The sequence below is a fragment of the Drosophila pseudoobscura genome, chromosome X (genome assembly GCF_009870125.1).
Source record: "Drosophila pseudoobscura strain MV-25-SWS-2005 chromosome X, UCI_Dpse_MV25, whole genome shotgun sequence".
Classification (NCBI taxonomy): Eukaryota; Metazoa; Arthropoda; class Insecta; order Diptera; family Drosophilidae; genus Drosophila; species Drosophila pseudoobscura.
In genome coordinates, this window is record NC_046683.1 from 27891098 (window position 1) to 27912088 (window position 20991).

Consider the following 20991-nt stretch of genomic DNA (forward strand, 5'->3'; position numbering starts at 1 on the left):
CTTCGGGCGTTGGAGAGGTTCGACACACCCAGGTTCCTTCAGCCGATGGTACAAAGCTATTTTGAGAGAAGGCTGCTTTTGTGCGACACGCAGTGTATCCCACGAAGTGCAGAATGTGGGATTTGCAGACGATGTGGCTGTCCTAGTGGTGACTAAAGACTTGTCCGTCGTTGAGACGACCTGCAACCAGACAATAGCGCTTATCCAACAGTGGCTGGATCTGGTCGGGCTCGAACTCGCAACTCTCAAAACCGGGGCAGTGCTGGTGTCCAGTCGATAGAAATTCGAGACGGCCAACATCTCAGTGGCAGGCACCTTAGTATCATCTAAGCGTGCAATCAAGCACCTTGTAGTCTTGGTAGACACACGTCTCTGCTTTCGAGAGCACTTGGCTTACATAAGCAAGAAGGCGGCGACCAGCAACGGTGCACTCTCGAGAATAATGCTGACCACCCCAGGACCAAAGCAAAGGCGACGACAACAACTAACGGGTGTGACGAGATCGGTGATGCTATATGCGGCACCAATCTGGACAAAGGCCCTACAAACAGCGAGCTACGCCCGGGGACTGGCAACCACGCACCGCCTCTCTTCGTTACGGATCACCAATGCCTTGCGAACAGTCTCGGACCAAGCAGCGCACGTAATCGCGGGCTTAGCACTCCTGGAATACCTGGCTGAGGAGCGGTCCACCTACTACCATGGTGGCAGAGGTATGGACGCGGCTGTCAAAAGGCAGGTGCATCAGAGCCTCAGAAAGTGGCAACAACGCCCTAAAGGGCGATGGACTCACCAGCTCATCCTAACGATCGACGCGTATGTTAACAGGAAGCATGGACAAGTCAACTTTTACCTGACTCAGCTCTTCAGTGCTTCTGAAGTTACCTTCACCGCTTCGGACATGAGGACTCCGCAGAGTGCTCTTGGTGCGGGCACAACGTGGAGGAGGATGCCGAGCATATCATATTTGCGTGTGACAGATTCTCAGCACGACGGCTAGAAGAAGCCCAGTGCGGGGCATTAACCAAGAAAAACCTGATTTTTCTGTCCCCGGATAACTGGGGGGCGACTAGCAACTTCGCGGCAATCATCATGCAGAATACAGAATCATCAACTCGCGGCCGCCAGAGAAACCGGAAAACAACGCAGAAAAAAAACCCCGACCTCGCGGAATTCCGGCGCAACGAGCTGACGAAAGCGCGGCACAGCGACAGAGAAATGCGAACAGTGCTATTGCCCTCCGAGAAGAAATTCGAAGAGTTTCCCTAGTGACGTGAAAACGCGAACCAAGCGAAACAACAGACGCGAGCCATAAGCAGAACTATGGGGATCGACAACACAGGGGTGAGTACCAGCTGGATACACAAACGCCGTCGAGAGGAGCTGGAAGCCTTCGCGGAAGAATTCGGGTTCAGCTGAGAAGGCAACGTGGAAGATTTGCGAAGGAATTTCGCCGAACTAGTCGAAGGGCCCGTCGTGCGCGAAGCTAGGATTAGATTGAGCGCCTCGAAGACACGAACTGCGAAGTCTGGCGCAACTGACGAAGTTGACCACAGAGTTTGAGAGTATACAGGAGCGAAACTTCCCAGCAACGCCCATCCCCCCTCGACAAACCCCACGATACGCGCAGCCAACGGCACAACAGGCGCCAAACAAAAGCGGTACAAATCGAGCCCGTTTCGAAAACCCCACTAGAACGCCCCACTGCCCGCAAGGAGACCACACCAAGCCAGTACTCCAGAACAGGAAGCTACGCATCGGATGATCACCACGCCCATCGCCAACCCACACGCGGCTTGTCAAAGTTGTGGGGAAGTTGGACATGCTTCTCACGACTGCGCTAAATGTTAGCGTATATATAAAGTATCCATAAAGTATATATATTCTTGATCAGTATCAATAGCCAAGTCGATATAGCCATGTCCGTCTGTCCTGTTTAAAGCCTAGTTCTCAGAGACTATAAGAGCTGGAGAAACCAAATTTTGTCTCCAGACTCCTGTAATATCGCACTGATACAAGTGTTTCTCAACACCTATGTTGACGCCCCTTAATAGAATATAGGATTAAATTACTTAATAATGGTTAACAATTTGAAGATTTGAATTAATATGTAAATAGTACTAAAATTGTGAATTAATTTGAAGTTGGCGCGTTACATTATGTACGTATAAAGAAGCGCAATCGATAGTATCAATGGTATCGAGCCAAAACGATCTGAATGATGATCACTAGATTTAAGAGATATATACGAAATAAACGAACGAGCAAGGAACTACATCGAGCGGATTAAGGAAGGTCTGAATTGTGTAGACGGATTCCACTGGAAAACTGTTGGAGGGACTTAGCTCGTACATTTGGCGCCCGAGCAGGGACCTTTGGAGAAGGTTCAATTACCGGATGGAGTTCACGACTGGAACTCAATAAATATTTCACCCTGAGTCTGGCTGACGGCGAGTGCGACAGCGGCTTCGGTATCGAATTGTGAGTGTGAACTGCTTTGAGCATCTAATATTTCTTGCAGGCATGTTTAGTTCCAATTCGATGTGTGTGAATAATCTTAAAACAATACAATTGTGTTAGTGTCAAGTGGTCGCGGCTTTGAGACTTCTGTGCTTTAATTGTTCTGTAAGCGGGGTCTCGTGTAGAAAGCAGATTACAATTACAGTTAGCTTGAGCGCTTAGGTATCTGCATACCCACATACAGCCTATTGCGTGCACTGCTGTACGTTGAAGCAAGGCACATACATACTTGCATATATATGCAGTTACAAGCCGGCACTTAAAGAACAGTAATTGCTATTTGACATTGATTTAACTTTGTAGTCGTTTCTTCTTTGCCTGCCGGTTCGTTGGGGCGCAAGTACACATTTTGGTACAGTGGCGCACAGTGGTTAATTGTTGATCAATTATTGAATTGGGCAGTGTAGTGAGAATTTAAAGTTAGCCGATTATTGAATAGAGTGGCTAAACTTGGTACCGGGTTACTTACTCATGCCAATATTGAGTATTTTTTTTATTGTTAAATTGTCACGGGTAAAACCGGTGTAAATAGTCAGTGCACATGGCACCTAGAAAGGGTAAAGATGCGGAGGTGCTCACTTGTCCGTAACAAGGTCTATATCGAAAAAAATAGCGACTCCATGACGGCTGCGGAGCTGGAAGCCAGGTTAAGTCTAATTGAGACAAACTTTAATCAGTTCTGCAACATTCAGGCTAAAATTGAACACGATAGCGAGGACGCCAGCGAATATGAAAGCCGCTATGAAGCTGAGGAGGTTTATTGCGAATTAAAGGCCAAGTTACTAAGCTGTCTTGGACATAGGGGACGGCGGCAGTCCAATGTAGGTGATCTTCTAAATAGCACACAGGTGTCTCGTTCATCGAGACTTCCCAAGCTAAAGCTGCCTGAGTTCGCTGGAAAGTTTACGGAATGGACCAGCTGGTACAACACCTTTACTACTCTAATAGAATCAGACTCTGAATTGGATGAGTTGTCTAAATTTATTCATTTGAGATCAGCGTTAGGAGCTGGACCGTTAAGTGCGATTGAGGGTTTGGAATTAACAGGGCCTAATTATCGCAAGGCACTACGATTATTGAAAGATCGCTATGAAAATAAGGCAATTATTCTGCAATCACATGTACAGGAGCTATTCAACTTAAGGCGGCTAAAGAGACCCGACTCAGAGGGACTGAGAGGGCTGGTAGACAATGTAAATGCCCAATTAGTAGCACTCAACTCGTTAAGCGACGATAAGGAGATTCTGGATGCAGTAATTTTCCATCTGATTCGCACAAAGCTTGATGAAGATACAATGGATAGGTGGGAAGTTGAGTGGGATTGCCAAAAGTTACCGTCGTGGTCATTGTTATCGCAGTTTCTGATAAACAGAGGAGTCAATATGGCAAATAGGGAAGTTCGGCGAGGCAATGGAGCCCGACCCAGTGGTAAAGGTGAGATGAAAAATGCGACCTTAGCTGCAACAATAGGCAGCAATGGCTGCTACGTTTGTCCTGGGACCCATGGATTGAAAGGGTGTCAAAGGTTTAACGAACTATCACCAGTACAACGTTACCATGAGGCGAAGAAGCATTCGCTGTGCCTGATTTGTTTTAGCAAGCGACATACAACTAGAAACTGTAATGGTCCGCGTTGTAGGATTTGCAGCAAGCCGCATCATGAACTTCTGCATCGAGAGATACCTATTGTTGCCAAGGAGCCGGGGCAGGAGTTGCAAGAGCCAAAGTCACTGCATAGCTCCCTATTGTCTAGATCATCCACCAACTTTCTTGCGACCGCTGTAGTTCAAATCAAAGCTATAGACGGAGGATATCGCAATTGCAGGTGCGTGTTAGATTCCGGTAGTCAATTAAATTTTCTGACGGCTAGGATAGTCTCGGCCCTGGGCCTAGAAATGCGCGACTCAGTCATACAACTCAGTGGTATTGGAAATGTAACATCTCAAGTTATGGGAGAGGTGCAAGCGACTTTTAAATCTAGAGTCACCAGATATATGGCTACCGAGGACTTCTGTGTGCTGAAGGAAATAGCTCAGTATAACCCAACAAGCTCAGGAATTTGTTCGGAGTGGGTTCCACCCAAGGGAGTTATGCTGGCCGACCCTACATTTCAGTCCGGGGAAGATATTGACATGCTAGTTGGAGTCACATTGTTTTTCAAGCTAATTGTAGCAGGGCAAATTAAACTAGGAGCACACCTTCCAAGGCTTCAAAAGTCTCTGTTAGGCTGGGTCGTCGTAGGTGAATTCACGAAATCTTCTGAAGTTGCACTGTTAGCAACTGACATTGCACGAAAGGGGTCGAAAAATGATCAGCTGCAAGAGCTCGTACAAAGGTTTTGGAAGTGTGAAGAAGTCCCTGAAACAGTAGATAAGTTCACTGAGGAAGAAAAACAGTGCGAAGATTGTTTTGTGACGCATGTTAAGCAAGAGGCCTCAGGACATTTAGTGGTAGCTCTGCCCTTTAAGAATCCTAAAGTTGAGTTAGGCGAAACTTATCAAATCGCACTTACCAGGTTCTTGAATTTAGAGAAGAGGTTAAATCGTAGCCAAGCGCTGAAGGAACAATATGTTCAATTTATTGAAGAATATCGCCAGTTAGGGCATTTAACGGCAATAGAGCCCGCCGGACAAGAAAAGGTCGAATACTTCATGCCACATCATCCGGTTATTCGCCCAGAGAGTTTGACGACCAAGTTACGAGTCGTATTTGATGCCTCATGTAGATCTAGCAACGGCAGGCCACTGAACGAAGCAAACTTGGTTGGTCCAACGTTGCAGCCTGATCTGTTCGAGACTTTGACCAGGTTCCGTTTCTATAGATACGCCCTTACGGCCGACATAAAGAAAATGTACCGTCAAATATTGGTTGCGGAACCACATAGAAACTATCAATGCATTCTATGGCGATGCAACGTTTCGGATCCTATCCAGGTGCTACGCCTAAACACGGTCACTTATGGAACAAATTCGGCGCCGTTCCTGGCAGTACGTTGCCTCTATTACTTGGTCGACAGGTACGCGGAAAAATTTCCGTTAGCTAGAGAGGCAGTAAAGCGAAGTTTCTATATGGATGATATGCTGTGTGGAGCCGAATCAAAAGAGGAGCTGACAAAGTTGAAAGAACAAGTGACCGAATTATTAGGGCTAGGAAAGTTCGAGCTGCACAAATGGCGCAGCAATTATCAAGGAATGGACAACAACACCAGCGTAGAGCCCCTGATGCTAAAAACAGAGGACGCAGCTAAAACTTTAGGGATATATTGGTCAAGTCTAGAGGACAAATTCCAATTTTGCTTTAACATAAAGGTCTCCGCAATCGCCACGAAGCGATCAGTGCTGTCCGAATTGGCTCAGGTGTTTGATCCGTTAGGGTTCTTGAGTCCCTTGCTGATCTTGGGCAAGATCTTTGTTCAGGAACTTTGGCTTCTAAAGCAGGATTGGGACGAGGAGTTACCTGCAAGCTACGCAACTCAATGGCTTCGATATAGAGAAGAACTGAAACTAATTGACAAAATTTCAATTCCGCGATCCTCAATTCCAATTACGGCCGACCCATGCACTTTGCAACTGTTTGGTTTCTCTGATGCATCCAACAGAGCTTACGGCGGCGTAATTTATGCTCGTGTTAGGGATGAAGGGGGAGGAATTTCGGTGCGACTGGTAACGGCCAAGTCCAAAGTAGCCCCAGTTAGGGTAACATCATTGCCGCGCTTGGAGTTACAAGGGGCATTGTTAGTGGCCAAGCTAATGGCAAAGGTATGCGCCTGTCTTCACATACCAGTAGAGAAGGTTAACTATTTCACGGACTCCACAATTGTGTTAAATTGGCTGTCGTCACATGCTAGTCGATGGACCACCTTCGTTGCCAATAGGGTGGCTCAAATACAAGAGCTCACACATGTACAGGATTGGTTCAAGGTCGACACCAAATCAAACCCTGCCGATATTGTATCCAGGGGATTATTGGTAACCGAATTGAGCAAGTCAAGGATGTGGTGGAACGGTCCAGAATTTTTAATGGACGCAGCAGATGACTGGACCAAATTTAATGGGAGTGAGGAAATACAAACAGTTCCAGAGGAGAGGAAATGTAAGTTCTCGCTGACAGTTGGAAAGGTAGAAAGTAATGAGAAGTTAGATGTCGTGGGGAGATGCAAATTTGCAAATGATTTCCTCAAATTGCAGCGAGTTTTTAGCTATATGTTTCGCTGGCGTAGAATATCGTTGAGATCAAACTCAAATGAAACAGGCAACCTTACTGCAGCTGAAATGGAGGGCGGATTGCGCTATATTGTGTATAATGTGCAGCAGTTGAGCTTGCATGAGGAATTCATTAAGCTTAAAGAGGGAAAGGTGATCAAATCAGCGAGAATTCAGAGTTTAAGCCCGTTTTTACAAGAGGAAGAGGGAATAGCTATTATTCGAGTCGGCGGAAGGTTGTCCAATGCCGAATTGCCATTTGACACAAGGCATCCCATCTTAATGCCGAGTAACCATAAAGTGGTAGAGGCGCTTGTTGAACTCACACATCGAAAGAATTTACATGCCGGGGCACAATCTTTATGTGCCTTTTTGCGACAGAGATATTGGGTAATCAATTGCAGGAAACTTGCCCGCAGGGTGATCCGTGGCTGCATACCATGCTTTCGTCGTCGGCCGCTCGCTGCAACACAGCTGATGGGAGCGCTGCCAGCTAACCGAGTGCGAGGCAATATCTACCCCTTCGAGCGCGCTGGACTGGACTTTGCTGGACCAATATGGATGCACTTTCACATGCGAGGAAAACGCCCAGTAAAGGTGTATCTGTGCATATTTGTATGCTTTGCAACAAAGGCCTGCCATATAGAGATCGTGTCGGACTTAAGCTCAAATGCGTTCATCGCGGCGTTAAAACGGTTCTTTGCAAGACGTGGATTGAGCTCTGACCTATATTGCGACAACGCCACCAATTTTGTAGGTGCGTCACGAGAGCTCAACAGAGCTTTCGACTCGCCAAGTCAGAAGCTCATTGACGACGAATGCAGCCAGCGAGGAGTCAGGTTTCACTTCATTCCCCCACGCTCCCCTCACTTTGGAGGATTATGGGAGAGCGCCGTGAAGGTGGCCAAACAGCTGCTGGTGAAATGCACCAACAGCACAGCACTCAACTACGAAGATCTTGCGACTGCCATCACACAAGTAGAAGCGGTGATGAATTCTAGACCTCTGCATCCCTTGTCATCGGACCCGAATGACTTCGAGGCGCTAACTCCCGGTCATTTCTTGGTTGGCCGACCCCTGAACGCGTTAGTAGAACCAGTAGACGACGCACTGTTGAAACTGTCCATGAGCAACCATTGGAAACGCATTCTAATGGTACACCACATGTTCTGGCACCGCTGGTCGGCGGAATATTTGACGTTGCTGCAGAAGCGGACAAAGTGGAGCACTGTAGCCAACAACATTCAACTTGGTACACTGGTCCTTATTGCGGAAGACAACGCTCCGCCCGGACAATGGCTGCTGGGAAGAGTTGCAGAGTTACACCCAGGAGCTGATGGTGCAGTTCGGGTTGTAACACTCAGGACCAAGACTGGATTATTTAAGCGCAACGTACATAAGCTCTGCCCGCTGCCTACAGATGCCGATGAACTTAATGTTGGAAGGAGCTTCCAAGGTGGGGAGAATGTTGACGCCCCTTAATAGAATATAGGATTAAATTACTTAATAATGGTTAACAATTTGAAGATTTGAATTAATATGTAAATAGTACTAAAATTGTGAATTATAAATTATATGTACGTATAAAGAAGCGCAATCGATAGTATCAATGGTATCGAGCCAAAACGATCTGAATGATGATCACTAGATTTAAGAGATATATACGAAATAAACGAACGAGCAAGGAACTACATCGAGCGGATTAAGGAAGGTCTGAATTGTGTAGACGGATTCCACTGGAAAACTGTTGGAGGGACTTAGCTCGTACAACCTAACACCTAAAAACTTTATCGTTTACTTTTATTTTTTTGTTAAATTTTCTTTGAAAATTCATTTACATAAGATTATAAGCGATTACTATTCATTATTACATAAGATTACATAAGATTATAAGCGATTACACTAGACAACATAATTTAAATTCTTGTTTCGCTGAGAACCAAACCGAATTTCTGATAGATTTGGATCTTTCAAAATATTTCAACGAATTTTAAAACTGCCATTTTGCCGTTAAAAACTGTTACAAATACAACATTTTGGTATTTTTTGAACAAAATGGTTGAATTTCGAGTACCGGAATTCAACTGTAAAATGCGTAATTTGAAGGTTTGGACAAACGGCTGCACCTTAAGCCTAAAAAAAACGAGGGGGAACGTTGTGAGTTGCTGCGTAGACCGCAACTCTACATTTATACCCGATACTTAGTCAGTATGGCTCTCCTCTGGCAGACGCCGCTAAATTAAACGACACGACAAAGAGTGCGTGCGAGAGAGACAGAAAATCAGTCTGAGCGTGACGTCGGGCGCTACGTAGCCAGTGCAAATTGAGTTGTTCCTTTTGGCTATAAAAATGATCTGATTTGATCCAGATTCAGCAATCTGATAGATATGATCATTATCTATGATTGTGCGTTTTTAGTTTTTTCGAGTCTGCCATATTGTGGACGCAACAGATTTTCGTCCTTTGTGGGGGCGGAAGGGGTGGGGCGAAATTTTGAGCTATACGTTTTAGAGTGAGATCAAAAAGGAGTGTGGATACCAAATTTGGTTACTCTAGTCTTAATAGTCTGAGATTTGTGGATGCCCCAGATTTTCGTCCTTTGCGGGGGTGGAAGGGGGTGTGGCGAAATTTTGACACAAAACGGTCAGGGTCAGATATCACAGGAGTGTGGATACCACATTGCCATACATTGCCATTTTGCAATTGGCAAAACCGACCATGAAACCTGTGTGTTAGAGAGAGACAGAGCGAGAAAGAATGAAATTGTTTTCTTGATGCTGGCTATAATAGTAATACGATCCAATTCAGATTCTGCAGTCTAAAAGATATGGTCATTCTCTACGATTCTGCGTTTTTTGTTTTCTCGTATCCTTAAAATTGTGGATGCCACAGATTTTCGCCCTTTGTGGGGGCGGAAGTGGGCGGGGCAAAGTTTTTAAATATACTTGTAGCAGTGTCATATCACTGAAGTCCGGATATAAAACGTCGTTGCTCTAGCTCTTATAGTCTTTGAGCACTAGGCGCTGATAGGGACGGACGGACGGACGGACGGACGGACGGACAGACAGGGCTCAATCGACTCGGCTATTGATGCTGATAAAGAATATATATACTTTATGGGGTCGGAAACGATTCCTTCTGGACGTTACACACATCCACTTTTACCACAAATCTAATATACCCCAATACTCATTTTGAGTATCGGGTATAAAAATCATGAAACATTTTGAAAGCACCATATTAACAATTGTTTTCGATCAACATTCGTTAGCCTCAGGAAATTTTCGGCGTTTAGCACACTTCGGTGCTAAAACATACAGACATACACACATTGCTGGCAATTTCTCTGTCGAAACAATTCGATCAGTGCAGTGCATTAGACAGTGCATTGAACTAACTAATACATACAAGCGGAATAAAACGCAGAATCGGATAGCTCGCACAGCTAAACGCATTAGTTTTATTATCTTTGCTCGCGGTTCCCACGTTTCTACATATACTGGGCGTCTTGTTCTGTCGGCAGCACCTGAGCCTACTAATGTCGCGAACGCAGCAATGTAGCAAATCGAGCGAATGATTGCAGATTTCGATGCCGCTCAAAACGAGCCTTGAAATGCTGGATTTGCTGCTGTTAGCCCATGATGCCCGATTGGATTTTTCGAATATTTATGTGAAAGTTAGGTCAGGTTCAGGCAGTCGCGGGAGTTGATGGCTGCTCGCACAGTTAACACTGTCAATTCAACGGCTCGGCATACTCTCGAGGAGAATTCGTCTTTGCTCGCCTATGATATTATAGGGCGTTCTCGAATGCCCGAGTTGCAGATTCCTCCATTTAGTGGGAACTACATAAATTTCCCAGAATTCCATTCCATGTTGTCGACAATGGTGCACAAGGAACAACGTATCCCAATCATCGAAAAATTCTAATACCTTTGTGGATGTCTAGACGGTGCTGCGTTGGATACGATTCGTTCGTTGGAACTTTTTGAAGAAAATTACAAGGCGTTGAATTTATTGAAGTTGCGATTCGATAATAAACTTTTGCATTTTCAGGCACACGACAAGGCTATTTTCGGGCTGCAAGGGGTGGAGAAGGGCCAAGCTATCGGCTTGAGCGCAATCAGCGACAAAATTAATGCGCACTTGCGTGCTCTTTAGACCTTGCCAACCGCTCAGGAGATTTCGGACAGGACATTTGGGCACGAAATTGGACCGCATGACCAGCCGACCTCAAAATTGCCTCAGTGGTCAAGCATGGCCTCATTTTTGGAAGCAAGATGCTGTGAAATTGGGAACCAGCTATGGTACCAAGTCCTAGCCAGCAGGTTGGATAAGACAAACATATCACCCTTAATACATCCAGGAACGACACATCCTAACCCTACATGTAAACATTGCAATTCCTCCAAGCATTACATATCTAGATGTCAGGCATTCCTAAGTCTCTCTTCGTTTGAACGATATAAAGAAAAAAAGAAGAGCTGCTAATTATTGAAGTGCCCCAACAAAGGCCATGAATTTCAGAGGTGCAGGTCAGGATTTTGCAGACATTTTCCAGGCCACCATCACACACTGCTTCACATCCCATTGCAGCTTCATCTTCCTTCTTCTTCGTTATGGAGCACTTATCCATTATCGTACCATTTTGCATTCTGCATCGCAGGCAAACTGTATAACATCCAGGCTTGCTGGACAGTTGCAGTTGGATCATCGTTTCTCTTATTTGAACATCTCCGGTATTGGAAATTCCATTCTACTTTCGAGCAAGTCTGTACATATTGTTGAACAATCCCAGGATGCAAGCTTTCCAGATTCTTTTTCTGCAATTGTCACCAATTCCATTAGGAAAATGCAGACCAACTTTTACTTGGATACAAAGAATTGGCCAATTCCGAAAATTGTGGAGCTCGCTGACTAGCTAGCTGAAAAATTCACTTCAAGCCCCAACGAGTCGATCTTCCGATAAAAGCTGGCTTATTCTTCGACCTATTGTGCGTCACACAGATGCGGCTTTCGGCACAGCTGCCAATTTTTCAAGAGATAAACCATAGCTGTCAGGAAGCATTATTAACTCGGAGAATTAGTGTGCAGTGTTAGCCGCTTTTGAAAATTTCTCTCGCATTGCTTATGACGTTTTTTGACCCACCACGCTGGAGTACCATACCATACCATTCCGCCAGGAGGCAGCCGATCGAGACCAGTAATGCACGAGTGCCAGGAGCAAGTGCAAAAACTGCGATTGGAGAATTATGAACCTACATATCCACGCTATATGCAATGCAAACTTCAACATTGGAAATTTCTACCTTTCTAAATTGTCTGCCATTCTATGGAATTTCAGAGGTTCCCGATGATCAAGATTCACCTACGACACGCCGCCTTAGTAAAGAAGCGCCGATTGGTACATTCGACGATTATCCCAGTGTAGCCGTCATCCGTGCCCAAGTTAGCGTCTTCAAGAGGGCCGCTGGGAAGATAGCGGTTCTGCGTCTTCAGAAGGCTTTGCCTTCTAACGGGGGGTGATGGTTTGGAACAGAACATCGTAGATTAGCTGCTTGCCATATAACAGCCAATTATTGGCCTTCAGCCGCTTATTCTGTTAGCCGCTAATTTGTATGTCCCTCGAATGTTTGTTAAAGCGTTCTCTCGAAGCTCGCTCTTCGTTATTTCCGCTTTGTGTCTACCTACCCATGTCTGCCGAGCGAAGCTGCGCTTAGCGATCGAATCTGCAATGTAAAGGGCAGGAAGTCTAATCTTGCAATTTAGATGTCGCGCAATAAAGTACATATCTCAATTTATGTATATTTAATCGAAGTAATTAGTCGTCCGATCGGAGAAAAAAACCATTATCTCCACAGATGGATCTGATAGCTTTACAATTTTGTAATGAACTATGGCTGTTTTTATATGGCAAAGATTATTTTTTCATCTCTTAAAACTCGTATTTTTTAAATGTTTTTTTAATTTTGATGCAGTGTATTTTTAAAATAACTTATCTTACATCTTTTCTGAATAGCTGATAAATGCATCTATAAATCGGACCTGAACAATTTGTAGGTCCAGCTTACTGTCCGGGAAATATGAATATCAAAATTTTTATTTTAAAAATCTCGGAGAACGTCAAAGGAAACTGTTTGTTTGTGTTTTTTAAATTTTAGTTATATAGTTTCGCAATGTCCTTATTTTTGAAATAAGCTCATTTAATTTGTAAAGACAAAATTTTATAAACTTTTATACAGCCTGTGTTCGGAGCAGCAGCCGTTAATAACTCTTTAGTCACGTCTCTCTTAAGTTTTCTGTTATCACGCTCAGCCTATTTACGCTCAGTGCATACACGCACACACCTATGTAAATTTATTACTTGTTATAAGCCACTGCTTCGACCCTTCCTTTTGTCTAGTCGGTCGTTCCTATTCGAGGCAGTCGGTCTGCAGTACTCTTTGTCACCCAAAACAAACAATAAATAATTCAAACAATAAACGCCAAATTGTAACCTTAAAAACGGAGCAATTTTTTTCTTTTAAATTTTGGAGTCATAGTTGCCGAAAAAGCTCGGCAGCTTCTAACAGCGGAGGCGGACCGAGACGTAATTATCCATCGAAGAGGACGGTATTGTAGAATTACTCTAAGCACTCGTTGTAATAAGAAATGCTAAGAAACGGGGAGCGACGTGCGGATTGTAAGAGCGCACAGAACCGTGAGAGCGAGATCGAGGCAGAGGGCGATGTAACTGGCTGTTAACTGAGCGCGGTACCCAGCAGCGATAGCAGGCTGTTTTCCTGGGGTGCCAACAGCGTGGTTGCCCTGTTACAGCTGTTACCCTGAAAACAGTCAGGGTTTATGCGTTTATACGTTTGCATAAAAAACCTTCTATTTGATTTAATTTAACTAACCAGATTTTTTCTTATTTTTATAGATCAAAGACAAAAGAGTAAAGGCGGTTCTGGAAGTTGCTGTTCAACAACGTGCTGCATTTTGTAACTAATTTTATATATAAAATAAATTACTTAAATGAATGGATGATAAAAGACGAAAATAGAAAATAGTTTTTGTGCAGTCATGAAAATTAAGGAATGAAAAAAACAAACTCCGTTTTGTTGGAAATATTACTGTATATAAGGAATATATTTTATTTATGCGAACTATAAATACGGGTATTTGTAAGCAGAAGCTAAATGCAAAATGCTTATTATATTCTACGCTGTAATAGTCTGCATAAAAACGTATAAAGTGTAAAATATTACTACAATACAAAATATGTTGATCAATCTTTACTGTAAACTTAATTGAAAAAAGAAAATATCTTTATGCACTAACTAAACAATATGTAATAAGATAATTAAACCAAATTTACCCAGGTCCTAATATTACTAGTATGTTTTCATACCCTTTTTGATTTTGGTCAAGTGTTTGCAATGAACAAAAGGCTACACATCCGACCTCACAACATTGTATATACATATATTCCTTACCAGCATAAACATAAGAGCGATAAAGCTATGGCAATCTGTCTGTACTTTGATCCTCTTGCCTGTTTTTATATATACTAGACTTGGCAGAGACTACTGTATTTTGGCTGCAGGCTTCATAACATCCAAGATCCAGGACATCCAAAATATAACTACATTTCGTTTTATATCTATATTCACAAGTCAGTAAGATTTATAAATTTTGGTAACAGAATCATCTACTTGCCGTAGAAACTCGGTTGGGTTTTTTTTTGTAAAGTTTTCTATTTCTACCCCACGAGGTATATATAAGAGTCCTACATTAATACCAGGTATAACCACATGTAGTAGTGCTTTCGAGAATTACGTATTTTTCTTTAGCCACACTGGGATGTCCTGGAGTCACAAATAAAAATAGCTAGTATGTCTCTGAAAACACTCAAAACGTGTTCTTGCGTGGACATTAGTGTTGCGCTTATTTGTAAAAGTTTAATTTTCAAAGGTCTCAGGCTCTAAAAATGTTTGTTTTGTTATAAACCAATAAAATATAAAGTTTCAGTCTGATTCGAAAACGTTTAGAGGCGACTTGAGGTCAAAGTTCAAAAATACGATATTTGGCCAATTGTTCCTATGGCAGCTATACTATATATTGCTCTGATCGGATTGCATTTTTTTTTGTGATATAGAACATCAAAATAAAATATAGCCCCCAAAATTTCAGCCCGATTGGTTAACATTTAAGCCAAAAATAAATAGATAACATTCAACTTCTCATACTAATGTGCAAATTACACGTGCAGTGTATTTGTTCAATATTGCACTCGCAAATGCCATGTCGATGATGCAAATTGAAGAAGACAAGACATTTCTTGCACTGCAGCGCCAGACCCAAAGACCAGGGCATTTAGTTGGACTATTTAGTTGAGCGCCAACTAAAGGATCAAGTCCGAAAGCGAATTGCTACTGAGATCGTTTCATTTAATGCCGGCAGTAAGATTATTACGTAAACCATTAATATCTGCAGGACGTTTCACATATTCTGGAAGTGAGTGCGAATCCAGCGATTATTCGATGCATAATCATCTGGAAATGGAAATTTCGGATAACGAAACCGAACCGCTTACAGCGAAAAGAGGCAGGAAAAATTGTTACATTACACATTACAAAATGTTTAACCAAAGAGTTTTATCTTTTTTAGATAAGTAGACGATCACTAATAATGCAGCCATGCACTTGATTTCCGCTATAGCTGAAGCTTTAGGCCACGAAATCATTGAATATGATATTAATAGGAGAGCAATACAGCGGCTGCGAGAAGATAACAGACAAAAAATATCTCTGTCGGCAAAACAAAACTGTCAACATTTGGAAAAGAACTTACGTATTCTCCTACAAGTTAGTCTCGTTTATTCTCAGATGTCAGCAGTGGTTCATTGGGATGGTAAAATGCTTCCTGAACTGACTGGGCACGGCAAAGTTGAACGATTGTCAATCATTATTTCACATATAGAAGGCAAAAAACTTCTAGGAGTGCCAAAATATACATTTCACACGCAACGTTTGTTGACCGAATTGGGAATAGTTGGTAAAATCAATACAGCCTGTTTTGATACAACTGCATCCAATTCTGGATGACTTAATGGCGCTGCATTCTACCTAGAGCAACTATTAGACCGAAACTTTTTATACCTCCCATGCAGACATCACATCAGTTAAATATGTTTGCGGGCAGCCTTTGAGTCATGTGCCGAAGCTACATCAGGTACAAACGTTCCACTCTTTGCCAGATTGAAAGATTCCTGGAACACTATTGTACAAGCCAAGTTTTGGTTTGGTGTGGCTGATCAGTTGCAACGCATTTAAATGACAGAAGAAATGCAATAATTAACTTCTGTCAAGTTGAATTGAGAAAACATCATGCGCGTACTGATTATGTTGAGTTGTTGGAGTTAACTCTAATTTATTTTGGGATCGGCTCCAAAAGGTCATCGTTTCCGACTCCCTGGATAAATGCACCATTCTTGCTGGATGCCCAAGGCGATTTATACCTTAAAAGTATATTTTTTTCGAGAGGAGTTTACGTTGACAACTCGAGAAAAATAATGTTTGCGCGACGTTATTTTTATAGTGCGTTTTTATATAAATTATTGTTCCGGTCAACATTAGCTATTGAAGCTCCAAATCTGGACTTTCCATTCATATGCGAAATGTACACTTATAAAGAAGTTATTCCGATAATTGCAAACGTCGTTCTAAAAAAGACTTGCAGCCATTTGTGGTATTTATCTGATGAAAATGTCGCACTTGCATTGTTTGACGATAAAGTTACTTTCATGGGGAAACGAGAAATGGCGAAGCAACTCTTGGTACTTTGTGTTGACCATGATGATGTCGAAACTTCTGCAAAACGCCTACTTTTAAAAGAAAAACATTTGCCTACGTTCAAGACTCTCTGCCTACAACGAGACTTTCTGATTTTGTGAGACCTAATTCTGCTACATTTTTCGATCGCTTTTATATTGCCAAAGATTTTTTACCTGACGACCCTTCAGAATGGCAAAGACATAAACATTTTCAAAATGCTTTGAAAATATTTAAAAATTTAAAAGTAGTTAATAATTTCTGATTTCTGTTAAACTTTTACAAAACGGTAACCAAATACTAACCAAAAAAGAAGATGAGTTTTAGAAGTTTCTAAACGTCGCAAAAGAATATGCTAGTCAATATCCATTGAGTAATAAAAATGCGTTAATATAATACAAAATGGTCGTTTAACTTTTTATTATTGGCTTAAAGGTTAACCATTAGGGCTGAAATTTTGGGGACTGGATTATATTTTAATGTTCTACATCACAAAAAAATGTAATCCGATCAGAGCAATATATGGTATAACTGACATAGGAACCATTGACCAAATATCGTATTTTTAAACTTTGATCTCCACCTCTAAACGTTGTCGAATCGGACTGAAACTTTATATTTTATTGTGTTATAATAAAAGGAAAATTTTAAGACCCTGAGACTTTTGATTCCGGCACATTTTGTTCGCCCATACAAATAAGCGCAAGCCTAGTATTATAAATAGTATAGTAAGGGAAAGAGACAGAAAGACAATTTCAAAATTTTATTTAAAAAAAATTTACATAGGTTTTTTTGGTAGATCTGCCCGCCTGCGTACTAGCAGAGATAGATACACTGAAATAAATATTAATATTATGTTTTCTTCCTACCAGAAAATCAAAGGGAGAACGCAAATGGAAAGTGCGAATTTCGTATATATCTCAGTAAAAAAGCCAACGCTTGTTGTGAGTGAGCATTCTGAAGAATGAAACAACTTCTCACGAATTGGAAGACTGTAGTATGCATAATACCAAAGACTATGTATGCAATACCAAGATGTTGCATGAGGAACAAATGCTTTTTCAATTTTCTTTTGACGCTTCATGGTACGGGCGCGCGGGGCTAGTACTTAAATTCTCTTTTACGCTACCTTCGCCTCCGAAATGCTACTCGGCTTCGTCAATGCCTCGGTCAGCGTCGAGTCGGTGTGTCTCGAGAGAAAGAATACAAAAACAAAATATGAATCGTTGACGACGGGAAGCCATCTGGATTGACTCAGCACATTGATGCTCGACTTGAATTTGAATGGTCCGATTTTTTGGTTTATCTTGGTGTTCTGTTTTGGTTTTTTGGTTCAAAAAGCCGTTGGTTGTATTATTTGACAACATACTTTTTATTTTTAGGAAATATTTTTTTTTGATTTAAGTTCTTTTTTTAACTTTTTTATTTCTGCCAGAAGCCTGTTGCATTTCTTTTTATAAAAGTTATTTGATTTAGAATTTTTTTTACATTTTTCGCAAATAGATACTTCTTTTTCTGCATTAATTTCGGGCTCAATAAATTCAACAGAATTATTTTCCAGTTCAATTTCTAAGTTCAAAGTTGGAATAGCTTCGCTTTTCAACTTTTTCTTTATGCGCTAGAAAAATGATCATCGCATATAATCAGTTTTTGTTCATAATTCTCCAGTGCAACACAACATTTTTCGCGCCAAATTTGACCAAAAATGCTGTCTGCAGGCGGAAAATTAAACATTTTTATACCAGGATTGGTACGCCTTGATTTTTGGCATGTCTTCACAATGCATTGCCGGTCGGAGTTTGCATCACCTTTTCTTATTCCGCTCATATTTTTTTACAACTGATTGCAATGATTGTTAAACAAGAAGTGAAGAAGCGAGCCTGGCACGAGCTCGAGCCAACCCAGAAATATGCTTGTAGTTGTGTATATATGTGTGTATGTCCTAGGTCGGCACGGCTATAAACCGGTTCCGCCCGCAGCATATACGGCTTTTAGCTTCACACACAAGCGCACTGAAAGCATGTCAGTATCTGCGTGCCGAAACCGCAACCGTAGGGCAGCGTGGTCGCTGATTTCTTTGGCGCGGCACAGTGGGGACTCAGCCGAAATAGTGCTTTAGATAAATTGAATGTACGCATCTAATAGAGAATTTTCCAATCGAATTTTCAAGATAGTTTTAGTTTAGGAGATATAAGGACTCAAAGTTTAACATTTTTTCAGTGTGCAAAAATTTATTGAACTCATATTCACTAACTAATTTAGCAAGCTGAGACGGCCAAAGGTCCCACTGTGCCGCTCCAAAGCCATCGGCGATCCGCGACCACTGCTCGACGGTGCTGAGGCTCGAGAGTCCAGAATTATTTCGGCTGGTGACGGCATTGCCGAAAAGACGAAACCGATGGGCAGCGGGGTCGTGGTAGAGACGAAGTACAGGCGAAAAGGGAATTGAAACCCCGCGCGCTCCCTCGTGCCTTTTGGGTCCTAATGTTAGGACCCGCCATAGAACAGCTTTTTGGTCGTTCATGCAACATCATGCAAATAGTCTTTGATAATACTAAAGACTATACAACTACCAAGATTTCAGACCGAAAAATACTACGTTGGAGGGCATGGGACCAAGCCCAGACGACTTGAACAGATGAAGCCAAGTGGGCAGCGGGACGCGTTCCTAGACGAAGCATAGGTGAAAAACCCCACCTGCACCCTCTGTCCCTCTGGTCTTATTTTGGTCCTTCACGAAAAATCTTTTTATTGTATAGTCTTTGAGATTACATATCTTCGTCAAACTCAAGAAATGAATCCGTTTCTCCGTCCGTCTGCCTGTTTCGTCTGTTTCTAGGAAATCTCGTGCCTCAGTTTCTAAGCTATCTATCTGTTACTTTTCAGCACTCAGTGTTTTGAACCAGCACCACCACAGATTATATTTTATATACCGTTATTTTATGTCATCGTTAATATTAAAGATCGATTGAAAACCAGTCATTGCAATGCATTGTGAGAAAACATTAAAACTCCTGTTAACTCGGATCGATTAAAAGATTTTATGTCATCGCTACATTGAAATTTTGCTTTTATAAACCAAATCTTAAACGAGGTCTAACTTATATTCCTATAAAAACAAAGTAAAACAAAAGTAAGAGGCCTTAACATAAAATATTATTCAGAATCAGTATTAGGATCCGAAAGCAGACTTACAGTTTTCTGAATTCTGAATAAAGGGAACGTTTTGAGATAGACTAAACCTAAAGAAATTAATGAAAAAATAATCGCGAAAATTCGCAGAAACTATGGACCATTTTTCAATCATTTTAATCAATTTAATTTTAATTTAATGTTATGTTCTTCATTGATATTTTATAATATAAAACTCATAAACACGCAAACATCTTTTTTTTTTAAATTTTCTAAATTATTTTCGGTTGAATTAAAAAAAATGAATTTTTTGTACCAAGTGTAAATTTACGCAAAATTCATTGTTGCTCCAGCGATATTACATATGTTTCCCTTGAAAGCTTTACAGCCCGATATACAGCTATATGAAAAGTACAAAAAATTGTCGGTAAGGTTCATCGGTTGTCGGTTGTTAATCGAATAGATTAAAAAATACCTTATTCGGATTTCGAGAACCTGAAATAATATAAGCTACATTGGCCGTTTTACCCACTGTGGATCGGCAAGACATCGGATCACGAAGTCAAGTCCGAGAAATGATCTTAAACAGATCATTCGCCTGGAATTGAAGAACATATTGAAATAAAATATGGCAGAATAGTTATGAAAAATTGAATAAAACTGGTACTTCTGTTAACTTCTGCGTCCATTGTGCAATTTTTGTGTAAGTGCGTAATTTTTTCGAGGTAACTAAAAAAAAATCAACGATGTTAACTAGATATAATCCAGTAGTAGTGCCAATTATAAAAGTAAAAAAAAGTTTATTTTTTTACGCCTCGAACTTAACCGAACTGTTTTGATATAATATGGTACCTTTTCTTTGGTAAGGTTTTTCTTCAGAGGTGCTACTTTTTTTATAGAACTATAGTGTCTTAAATTCATTTGTATTGAATATTAAACTTCTGAAATGCAGATAAATGTATCTATAGGACCTATGCACTTTGTAGCTTCAGCTTAACGTGTGGGAAATATTAAGATTTCAAATGTAAAAAATATCACTTTTGCGATATTTTTATACCCGATAAACAAAATGAGTATAGGGGTATATTAGATTTGTGGTGAAAATGGATGAGTGTAACGTCCAGAAGGAATCGTTTCCGACCCCATAAAGTATATATATTCTTGATCAGCATCAATAGCCGAGTCGATTGAGCCCTGTCTGTCTGTCCGTCCGTCTGTCCGTCCCTATTACGCCTAGTGCTTAAAGACTTTAAGAGCTAGAGCAACGAAATTTTGTATCCAGACTTCTGTGATATGTCAGTGTTACAAGTGTATTTCAAAACTTCGCA

At 41.5% G+C, this 20991-nt stretch overlaps 1 protein-coding gene across 9 annotated transcripts in view; it reads left to right on the plus strand.

Annotated features, from left to right (window-relative positions):
• Nucleotides 1-14089, plus strand: part of UBL3 (ubiquitin like 3) — a 137088-nt gene extending 122999 nt beyond the window's left edge. For all 9 annotated transcript variants that reach the window (XM_033384005.1, XM_033384008.1, XM_033384011.1 and 6 more), the window contains exon 5: nt 13639-14089. In XM_033384005.1, the coding sequence (XP_033239896.1) occupies nt 13639-13703 (65 nt within the window). In that variant the 3' untranslated portion in view covers nt 13704-14089. The remainder of the gene's footprint in view (nt 1-13638) is intronic.
• The last annotated feature ends 6902 nt before the right edge of the window (nt 14090-20991 follow it).